Raw genomic sequence first — 11,993 nt, 5'->3', positions numbered from 1 at the left:
ATATACAACCTTAAACACCACACTGCTTACTTGGAAAGACAATGAGTCAGGAGTGGCCAGTTATAACAGGTCTGATGCTGAACTTCAAAAGACATCACATTTGGTTTTCATCACAAACTCTTCTGCAGACCCCTTGACTTATTCAAAGCAAAAGGCTATCCAGAGCCAAAGAAAACTACAGCCTGTGTGGTTTCTGAACCACTGCTCAATGGAACCACAAAAGCAGTGGTTTCTCATAAGCCAGTAACAAACACTACCAGGTGGTAATGAGACTGCCTATCCCAAGGTTCTAACAATGAAAAGAGGATTTCAAAACCTCAGGTCTTCCTACTGTCAGGTCTGTTTTTTATTACTCATGACATTTTACATAGATAAAATGCATTCCAGGCTGAAGCTCCCAGCAAAAGCATGGATGTTCTTCTGGAGCTCTGAATGGTTATCAAAATTCTTAGGTCAGCTCCTAGAGGAAACCAATTTATAATTCCCTTTCAACGATGTGAAGACCCATTTCTGCAACCCTATGAACAGGGTGACTAGCAGGTTGAGAGGGGTACTCAAGACAAGCACATACATTCACATCAGAGAACTGCAGAGGTTTTTCAAGAGACAGTGTTTTCCATGGCCTTAATTACAAGAATCATCATTTCTCATTTAGATCATTCCATTCTTCTGCCAATTACTACCCCAAATGGCAGAACTTCATTAAAATTTTAGTTTCTTAAAAAATAAAACAAGGAATCCTTGCTAAATCACTAAAGAAAAGTGTCTGTTCCATCACCCACAACGTAGGAATCACCACCTTCTGGGAAGAATTTTCCAAGTCAGAACAACAGACAGCAGCACTGACCTCAGCCATGTCCAGAACATATCAAATACTGTCAGGAAGTAAAAAGACTGCCTGGACACAATGTACTTGCTTCAAATGGCAAAGCAAATTTCACACCAACAGAACTTTTCTGCAATCTACTCTTGAGGGAACCTACGACTAGATCTCTAGCCTAGTTCAGTGCAGCTTGGAGGACCACAGCAGGACAATACAAACAGGCTGTGTTCCTGCTTGCAGAGTTTCAGTTGAAACATTACTACTGCATATATCAATTTTAGTTTGGAGTGAACACAAAATCAAGAGTGAGCAGGCTAGGAAGTATTGCCAGAAACAAAGTGAAGAGTACCTAGAGACAAGTCAAATGTATGGGCTCATCCATAAAGCTTGTGGGAACGAGAATTATATACCTTGAACTGCAGGCAAATGACTGAAGTGTATTATGAGACACTTTTGCTTGAGAATTACACACATTCTTATATTACATTGTGCAGAAACATGTATTTGTATAGCATGATGTTTACAAAATATATATACAAGCGCATCTGTTCTTTTGTGTTCTGCCTATGTATGTGGTTATAGACTCTGAGCAAAAAAGAAAGAGAAGGCAATTCTAGTTTTGAAAGTGAAGACGACTACACTACTTAGTGTTCTTCACTACCTTTCCCTTTAAGCTTGTCTTCACCAAAACAAGTACCACACAACAGGGAAGACAAATCACAAGCTGTTCCCATTTCCTTCTGGTCAACAAGGCACTCCATTAGCTTCACATTGAGAACCTCAGAAGAACTGCACGGAGCAAACATCTGCTAAAAGATATTCCAGTAGGTTACCTCTAACTATTTAAGTTCTTAGACAGCCACAGCTGTATCTCCCCATTTTCAAGCCTAGCTCACTGTAATCCTGATAACAAGACCCAACTACTCTTTCTTTAGAGTTCCACAGAAGCCACCGTGTTCCTGCTTCTGGAGGTGATATTCCCACCACAGAAGCTCCACAAGTTGCAAACAAAACCACTACGGTGCATTGACAGTTGCAGATTTGGAAAACTACAGCCAGCTTTGCATCTCCTCTTCATACTTTTGGGGATCAATAAAAGGCTTGTCAATGGACCGGATCATCAGCTCACCACAGTACACACATTCTGCTGCCACAATGTCATCAATGTCAGCTTTGATCTGTTCCCGGCTCTGCTGCCCCTTCCCCAAGCTAATGTTATCTGCATCCTTGGGACGATGGTGGCTCTTGGAAGGCTGACTGGTAGCTGCCAGCTTCTTCTGAAGATCTTCAAGTTTTGCCTGCTTATAGGCAGGAAGATTTGGGAAAACTGCTTGGAGGAGACAGTCATAGTGAAACATGTGACCACACAGGAAAAGGTAAAAAGGGCGGTTTAGAAGTGGAAAGTCACAAGCAGCACATTTTTCTTGAGGCTCCACAGAGCCATACTTATTTCTCATTTCTTGGATGTCCTCTCGGATTCTCTTGGCACTCTGTGTGGCTTCCTCCATCTCCCTTTTCAGTTCCTCAATGTGCTTGTTGTAGTCCTCCAGGGAGTTACAGATTGCCTCCTTGAAATGGTCAATAGTGACAAAGTCTGGGAAGAATGGCAGGACATCTTCAATCTTCAGCAGGGCACAGCTGGAGAGGCAGGCCATTGCCTTCTTGACATCCTTCTCTTCCTGAACAACATGGCGAGCGATCTTCAACCAAAGTTTCTTCCGGAGTTCTTCATCATCTTCAGGGAGATCTGCACAGGACTTGGCAAGATCAACATCCACCTAGAAGTTGGACAGACAAGTGTACTGATTTAAACTTCCCTCTTTGTTTATCTATCATTCCACTTCAAAGCCTGCTGTCCATTATAGGAGTCATTAACAGAAAATTTCTCTTGCTATCTTATTGCCTAGAGCTGCACTACTGACCTGCTCCTTGTTTACTTGTCAAACACCTCCCCTCTCCACCAGTATTCCTCCCTGAAGATTCACTTGCCAGGCAGCAGAGAAAAACAACAAAGCCCAGCACCGCAATCAGGGCAAATTCATGTTACAGTATCTTTGCTGGCCACACGTTTCAGCAAAGACATAGCAATGCCAAAACTAAAAATTCCAACATCTCCCTGATGGTCAGACTTAGCTGACAAAGGCATTCTTCTGTGATAACTACCACAGATACGAATAGAAGTAATTAGAATCCTGAACAACAGCTACACAAGGCTTGCATAAATGCAGATATGTTAAAGGTATTTTATGCTAGAGAGTGAGTTTAAGACAGACACTACTCCCCCTTGTACTTTCCGTACCTCTACCCTCAATTATGGCTTGTCACAGTCAGCTGTCTACATAAAAAAATTGTGAAAGCACAGAAGTATGTTTAACAGAGACAGGTCTTTCTTCCTAGACTTAGTTGCACAGCTCCTATACTGATGAGTCTGTTCAGTTCCTCTCAATGTTTGGTTGTTCAAGATAAAGTGAACAAGCTACATTCCTATATATCATAGTATGCACACACAGACACACATACCTGTAAGGCAAGATCCACAGCCTCCTCATATAATTCCATCACTTTGTAAATATGGACACATGCATGGTGGTGCCCGTGCTCTGCACACAGGCGCAATGCATACTTCAGGTCATAGTGGATCCTGTTTGGGTTGGTTCCTGCTTGCTCCAGGTATGACAGCAGCGAGTCCGGCCGACACAAAGCATAAAGAGACAACAGGTAATTGTGAATGGCTTGCTGGGTTTCCTCCAACTGATAGACACAAAACTCCATGTATCTAATGGCTTCATTGATCTGCTGGGTGCTGGCACTCTGGCTATAGTTAACAAGGGCTGGAATGAGGTTCCTGGCATCCAGTCTAGAGCCCATAGAAATCCAAGCATCAACTACCTTCTTTGGAATATGTTGGATGAGGACTGGAGAAAACTTGTAGAACAGCTTCTCATCTCTGTGCCTGGACAGCACATTTAGAGCTTCATCATACTCATCATGCTGGCAGTGGTGAGCTACTACACGCTCATAGTCGTGCATGATGACTGCAAAGTAGACCATGTGCTCTGTGTCCCCATGGCTTGCCAAAAGCTCGTAAATAGATGCCCGGTTATTAAACAGACAGTCTTTGTTTTTAGGGCTGCTCAGGAAAGTGCGAAACTTCTCCCGTGTATCCAAATAGAGATTTCGCTGCGAGGGATCTCCCTCCAATATACCTAGCCAGTTCAGGTACAGCTCCGTTAACCACGTCGTCAGCAGAGTTGTCTGCGTCTTCTCAGAAGGCTTTAGGTTACTTAGCTTCTTAATCAGAAACTCCATCAGGGCCTCCTCTTGCTTCGCTTCAATGAACTTAAGAGCAATTTCCTCAAAGTAGTTCTGGGTCAGTGCATAACATTTGGCACTGTCTAGATACCTCTTGTTTTGGAAGCAGTGTTCTGCCTCTTTTGCTAGAACAATATCTAGGCACTCCGGACGATCTTTACAATACTCTTTGGCTAAATCAAATTTGTTCATATTCATATACATCTTCCACACATCTCTAGATTCCCGCTGGACATGGTAACGGAACACTACTTTCTCAGTGTGGATCCATATCTGCTGAACTGTGGGATCTTTGATCATGCGTGTCAGTAAGCCAAACTTCTCCAGGAACAAATCTTGAAAGACAACCTGCCCATTCAGAGTGCATACAGCTTTGACCCGATCAGGCAGCAGCAACAGGAAGTGGAACTGGGTAAGCACAATGGATATTGGCTTGTTCACAGTTATGTCAATATCAGGAGGATAAACCCAGACCCGTTCATCACTCAAAATTGAATCAGGACGACTATAATCCAATGTACCATATAAAACACCATTTCCCATCATCCAAGCAAAGGAGCGTGGGTTGGAGCGCAGTTTTGGGGTGTAAAAGGCTATCTCACTGAAACCAAAACTGGCTGGAAACTCCCGGAAGCTGGGCAAATGGTCAGCATGCAGAGCAAATATAGAGCTGAAACCTTGCTGCTCTGCCCCTTCAGGCACTTTGCCAACAAACTGGAAGAGTCTCTTTCTAGTGGTAGCTATAATAAAAAATTTCCCTTCTATCCCTCGTTCAATCTCCAAGCAGCAGACTGGGGCAGGTCCTGATTCCTCTTCCAGAGTGTAGACCTGGCGGAAGTACTGGTCAGGATTAGTGCTGAAGAGGCTTCCCTCGCTGACAGAGATTTCGGCCTCGTAGATCTGCCCCTGGGCTGTCCCCACCAGGATAGGCCCAGTATTGGTCTCTGATCCAAGAAATTTGTTCCAGCCCACACTTTCGATCAAGTGGCCTTTCCAGCGGGAGAGTGCTCGCACTTTCTGAACACTTCTGTTCAGGTAAAGGCATTCACTGGTGTTCAGAGCAATCAAGAGATGAGAGCCTGCCAACAGGAGAAGGGTTTGGGAAGGAGAAGGAGAGAACAAATTAAGACAACACCTAAGCAAGCCAAATTCCTGAGGCTTCTAATCCTCACATTTGATAAGCTCTGGTATCAACATACTTAATCCAAGACGTTCCCAGGCATTCGGAGGAACGTGGGAAATTTCCATGCTGGATCAGAATGGCAGTTTTGCAACAGCAAACTTAAATTACTAGTCCTAGATGCTTCAGCGAGAAGGTATTCCGCTGTTTCAATAAGTGTTCTAAGGACAAATAGTTCCCAGAGTTCTCTTCTATCCCTGGCAGTTGGTGACAGATATAAGCAACTCTTTCCAAACTTTTTTTTTTTTAATCAGTCAAGGCTGCAGATATTTTATAGTCCTTTTAAAATATTCTTATATAAACACACACAGCACATGCCGACAGCAAACGTTTCCTTTTATTGGTTTTAGCAGCCTTGCTGAGAACAGTCTAATTGCATGTGTTCATTTCAGAGAGTTCAAAGGCAACAAGCCAGTGTTCTCCTAATAGCACAGGGGCAAATCAGTAGGCAGGGCCCTTGCGCAGTGCAGTCCTGCCCACAGAAGAACCACCTGTTCTCCTTAATGACAGAGCAGAAAGAGAACTTCTTCACCAGTGCTTCTTATGCACATTCAATTGCATCTGCAGCCAGCCACCATCTGTAAATGTACATAGTCCATTGCCTCACCTGTGTGGTCCAAAAACATCTTGTAGACTTTGGCTTCATCTTTGCGTCCCAGCTCTACCTGATTAGGTTCATCTGGCTTCCCAAGATCAATCCTGCAAAGAGAAACCACGAAAGCGTGCTTCTAATAGAAGTTCACGTAGGCGTAATTGCTTACTCTTTTCCATACTGGGTTCATGGTTTCTTATCCAGTAAGTTCTTTAGCAACTTAATTAAAAAAAAAAAGGCAGGGGAAAGGCAGGTCTCTGGCAGCATTACCTGAGAAGGGTGTCTTTGCCAAGGCTCATACAGAGCTGATTAGATGAGACCACTAAGCTGTTAATTTTCTCTGGAGGAGTAAAATCAATCCTTTGCTTGTTAAATATTGGTGTTTCCTTCTCCAGTCGTGCATTCACATATCCTGGAGAAAGAACAGGAACACATAAAAACAAAGCAAGACAAAAAGCCACAACAACCACCCCGCACTACATCAAAATCTAACCTAAAAGACTATAAGGATCATCACCTGCTCCGAGTTTTACTGAAAATGGAAGGCACTCCATGGAGCATGAACACCAAGAGCAGCAGTCACGTAGATATGTGTAACAGGAAAGAAAAGTAGTAGTACACTTTACTGTCTTGTCACAGAACTGCAAATTTGTCACAAGCATAGATTTGAAAGCACACAGAATTCCAGGGGAAGTCACAGAACTGTCACATAAACCGCATAAAAAACTGAAAAGGAGAGTAGAATCAAAGTAATTTGTTTTCTTTCATTGATAGTTTATTTGTTCAAGACAGGAAAGAATGGCTGGTAAGGCACAAAAAGGGCTCTGGTTTGACACTCCCATACAAGCTACCCAAGAGACCACTGTGGCACTAACTGAAATATATTTCTCTCCTATTCCATGTGGAATTGAATGATCTACCATAATTGACATCCACAATTCACAAGCTGAAGCTATTTTTAAAGTCATGTCAGTTTATTCGTAACCACACAGCAGACTTCACCATAGAGAGAAGTCCCCTGGATTACTTTCTGCATGGAACACAGCTGGAAGTCACAAAGATGCTTTTACTATAACCCTGTTTTACCACCAACAACACTATCCTAATTGCAACTTTCCAGTTGCTGCTGGAAGGCATGCGAATTACTTATTTGAACCAAAACAATAACCAAGATCTGGTGATTCCTGAATCAATGCACCAATTCTGGCACAAATTGCTTCCTGAGCCAAACCCCATTCAGATTGGTTTAGTGTTTCATGGCAAATCCCAAAATAGAGTCAGACTAACCTAATCCTCTGATCCTTTCAAAAACCATGCCTGAATCTTAAGAAATGCCCAATTAAGTTAAGGTTAAAGATTGAAGTTTGACAAGACATGCCCACCTCATGGGACACATGCTGAGTTTTAAGCCCAACCAAGCAAACCTGACAAATCAATGAACTGAAAATGGGAGTGTGTGCAACTACAGCAAGTCAGCTCATGCAACTAAGTATTCAGTTAGAGAGTTTAGTCCCAACCAGCTTGGGAAACGTGGCATCCATAAAAAGGTGTGTTGAGGGATTACTTATGAAAGAGATCTAGGTGGGAAAGGCAGGGAATGGCGAAGTAAGGTCTGATTTGAGGGAAGAGGCATGCTTCTGCAGAAATACGTTAATAAATAGATAGGTAGATCTTAGAAATCTATTGCTTTAAAAACCTCTTATGATCTTCAGTGCAAATGGGCAAAGCACAAGATGCAGTTCAAACTCTAAGACTCGTTCCTTTGGCTATGACAAAGGCAAAAGCCCAGCCATAGGCATGAGGCCAACCAACTGAAACTCCAGACGGGTGAACCTGTAGCATCATGTGGCAGTACACAGAAGCAGCATGACAGATTTAGTTTTCACTGAAGATGGCTATACCTCTGCACCCCAAAAAACATGGGACTTGCAGAGATCATGCCATTCCATTTCTACATGAGGACAGCACTCCTCATGGTTTTCCTATGAGGAAGCAAAAAACTACAAAAGAGCTGAGATATGCCAGTGAACTGAAAAATAAAAAGGCATTCATATAAAACCAAAACCAAGTGACGATGCTCATTAGCAAAATCCTGGAACATCTGTGCATCCACAAACAGATCTTATCACAAAGTTTCATCCATATCTGTCCCATGAGACAAGTTTTCCCAGTGACTGAATTTCCGATACACACACAGTCTTACATAACCCTGTGACAAAGAAAACAGTAGAGCATCTCAGTCTGACCCAACTACCTCACACTAGAACACAAGACAGATTGATACATTGCTAGGTTAACCCATCTGCTTTGCTTGACCTCTGAGTGATTTCTAAAGCAAGCAGTTAGCCTTGACAGGAAGATTAAAAACAAAAGGAGCTGTAGCAAGTTAAGACCAAAGTAGCTAACTGAGAAGATACAAACATAAATAAAAAAGAAACCTGGGATTGTATCTCAGGGAAACAAACTGCTTCCATCCTAAAGAGCATAAGCCTGACATTCTCTAGACTGTGACTCACAGCACCACTTCAAAGCACACTCAATACCTACAGCCTCCTCCAAATTATCCTGAAAAACTCAGTCATATTGCTTTTGAAAAGGCCAATGTAGTAGTGGAAAGCAGCCTGTTAACACTACAAATCTTTCAAATGCCTATTCTACCAAAGCCTTCTCCTTGCCTCTACCTCAACACTAGACCAGCTACAGGATCTTTAAAGGATTCTTGTTTTAGATGAAAGATGCTCACACAGGAATAGACAAAGCAACCACAATCTGAGTAGGCAGCCTTTTGCTCAGCACATGCTTCTTTTCTTACGCATCGATCCACATCTTAATCATTACCCACTTACAAAAATGTGCATTCCTTCCAGATTTTTACAATTAAGCAAAACATATGTTCTTCATTTCACACTAAGGAGCTGCAATGCCACAGCTTAAATTCACTGGCATGAACTGTGGTTCAAAACATGCACACAAAACTCCCAAGCTGCAGACTCACAGAATGTCACAGCTAACCAATGGATGTAAGTACATGTGTTTACATATAAAAAGGAAGGATTACTCTGATGGGAAAAACCCACATACCAACAGATCACCAAGTCACATTCATTCATGCAATGCTGATTTTTTTTTCAAAACAGGGCTGACTGAGACAGCAAAGAAACCCAAACACAAGAAGGAAAGGGAGCAACCAGCACCAATGCAGAGGGAAGGGTTTTGAATTGGGGTGAGTTTGGGATTTTTTTTATTCAATCATATTTCAGGCCAGTGGGTTGGATTCCAGCATTTTGGGTTCTTTAGGACTGTACCCATTAAAATTATAACAACTGTAGGATCATCACTAACAGGGGAATTTTAGCCAGTGTCCATAACAGGAGAAGGATGTACTTCATTAACTTACAGTTCTCTGTACAAAGGAGATGTCTATTTTACGACATACATTCCTTTGAAAGAGTCTGCTCATTCATACAGACCGCAATGTGCCGTGTGCCACTTCTGGTTCAGGCAAGATTCTACTGCAGCATTTCCCACTCTGATTTCTGGATAAATCTGCATTTTTCCTTAATGCTTTTAATCTGTTCAAAGATCTAAGCTCACAAACACCAGTCATGCCTAGTGAGTCAAAGTAGGTCTTTTCATGCTGGAACCGTATTATTTCAAGTTTACACTGCAGCAGTACTTTAGGTTGGCAACAGAGTCACTGCTTGGTTACCTAAAACTTTAAGAAACAGCACCTGCGGTTTAACAAGCAGAGGGAACAGCTAACTGAAACACAAGAATAAGTTTGAACATCTACTAAAACGTCCAACTTAACTTCCTGAAAGAAGTCCTGAAAGTTAACTATTACTTGCATCTTTTTCCAAAATTAATTTGTTTAAACTTCAGATTGCCCACAACTTCTACCAGTTTTGCCTAAAACCATCAGTGCAATCTGATTTAAGAATAATTAAAATCCTGATTAGGCTGTTCCTTTGCATATAAGTAGCTTCCAAAACTTCATTTTCCAAGATCAATTGTCAGCAAATAGATTTCTCAACTGTAAGACAGTCATGACTAAAGACAGTGTTGCAGCAGTCAAGAAGAAAAGCTGAGTCCTTGAAAATTTATTTTCAGTAATACAGCTTGTCCCAACACTGTTTTGCACAACATCTAATCAGGACAATTATTTTTTATCTAACATTACACAACAAAATAACTACACATGCTAAAACAAACACGGGGAACATACCTACCTCAGTACTTAGAGAAATTCTGTGTATTTATACTCAAGAATATACATAATATGACATAACTCATCGATTCTTACCACATATGTAAACCTCACAACCTGGTTTCCCCAAAGGTTAACAATGGGCAACACTGTATGAAGAAAAATCTTCAAAGAATGCATCCATGCATTTCCAAACTCAAAAATGCCAGCTCTGCATGGCAGCTGATGCTACCATGACAAGACCAGGCAGAACAGAATCCTCTCATAACTTGTATTTCCCTGTTATACTCAAAAAAACGTTGTGAGGTGTCATCTAAAAGGGAACAATTATAGAACCTAATAAACCTTGAATTTATCACAGTATATGCTTGCCATTTGTATACTTTCTCACACATGAAAGGAACAACTGGCTCATCATCACACTGTTACTTTACATTGATTATACACCTCCCTGGACACTGCAGTATATCAAAACTTCACAGATCTTAACAGAAAAGTTTAATTGCTTTCTTGGTAATCCTTTTCAGCAGTAACCTTGCCCTCACATAGTCAGCCTAGGGGAAACATTCCAAACAATGATGCCTTTGGTAAACTGCACCTGGGTTAGGAAACTAATTCCAGGCAGGTACAGCTGTGCCCACAACCAGAATACTGTGGCCATAACAGCTGAGTTCCTCAGAGAGGATGAAGGGGGAAAAAAAAAGGAAGCAAGCTGATGTGACAACGTCAGATAATTACCACAGCTCCGAACCGAGTAGTGCTGAAGTGCGGTTATAACTTGTGACTACAAAGGCCGGCCAGTTCATGCACACACGTTTCCACCACATCCCACTCACAGCACTGGCAGGTATGGCCTTATAAAGCCCTCCCACAGATAACCAGCACGTCAGTTTTGCTAGGATGCCCTGCACCACCCCTGAGCTTCATCAGGAATTGAGTGGCCCTTGCGTCAAAACATTTCACACAGCAAATGGTGGAAAAACAAATCACAGCTGAATGTTACACCACATACGCAGTGATACACTTTTTTACTGGAAGCATTCCCCTCAGCCTGACATCCACCACTCCTCAACCCGCCCACAGCTAAGGAGCTGCCACCTTGCCTCCCCTTCCCTGCAGGGAAACCCGTAGCAGGGCTCCCTGCCCACCAGGGGCCCCGCAGAGGGACTACTGGGGGAAGCAGGCCTCCAGTCGGCCGGACACCGGGCCTAGACCTCCCCTGGGCGGACTGGGGGGACACGACGTGCCCAGGGCCTGGCTGTAACCTCAGGGCCCCGCTGCCCCCGGGGCCGGCGTGGGCAGAGGGCTGCGTGGGCAGAGGGCTGCGTGGGCAGAGGGCTGCGTGGGCAGAGGGCTGCGTGGGCGCCGCCGCGCACCTACCGGAGTGCGGGATGCCCACGCTGGCGCGGCTCTGCTGCACGGAGGCGGAACGGTACAGGGAATCCTCGTACTCGTCCAGGATGGACGCCATGGCGGCCAACGGACGCGGGCACCGGCACCCCAACCCCGCGCCGGCCACTTCCGCCAACGCTCAGCTGACCCGCGTCACGTGGCCGCCCGTCGCGCACTGCGCCTGCGCCACTGCCCCACCCCTCCGCCGGGGTGGGGAGTCGCCTTGAGGGAAGGGGTGACACCCAAAAAGCGGGGGGTAAAATGTTGGGTTCATTGCTAAGATTATGATTGTGGCAAAGCATATGGCGATGCAGCGTATGGCTGTGCATGAACTGTGCTAGATTTGCTCTGCGAGTTTATCTCAGCTTTCTAGACTAGAACCCGGCTTGTGTGTCACAAAATAGGAATTCAGAGCTGGGGTTCTGAAGTACTAAATAGTGCTTAAGGACTGTTGTTCTAGCCTCATGCTCTAGATTAAACTAGCTGA

The 11,993-nt window shown here is 43.6% G+C and overlaps 1 protein-coding gene across 1 annotated transcript; it reads right to left on the bottom strand.

Moving 5' to 3' along the window:
- Positions 1–328: 328 nt before the first annotated feature.
- VPS18 (VPS18 core subunit of CORVET and HOPS complexes) lies at positions 329–11,660 on the bottom strand. The gene is made up of 5 exons (XM_065838867.2): positions 11,495–11,660; positions 6,178–6,319; positions 5,923–6,014; positions 3,344–5,214; positions 329–2,601 (listed from the first exon to the last, which is right to left on the bottom strand). Exons 1-5 carry the CDS (start codon positions 11,583–11,585, stop codon positions 1,873–1,875), a joined length of 2,925 nt encoding a protein of 974 aa, XP_065694939.1. The 5' UTR covers positions 11,586–11,660; the 3' UTR covers positions 329–1,872.
- Between the last annotated feature and the right edge of the window lie 333 nt (positions 11,661–11,993).

The sequence above is a fragment of the Patagioenas fasciata genome, chromosome 5 (assembly GCF_037038585.1).
Source record: "Patagioenas fasciata isolate bPatFas1 chromosome 5, bPatFas1.hap1, whole genome shotgun sequence".
In the NCBI taxonomy this organism is placed as follows: domain Eukaryota; kingdom Metazoa; phylum Chordata; class Aves; order Columbiformes; family Columbidae; genus Patagioenas; species Patagioenas fasciata.
This window is presented reverse-complemented; position numbering and strand designations above follow the sequence as displayed.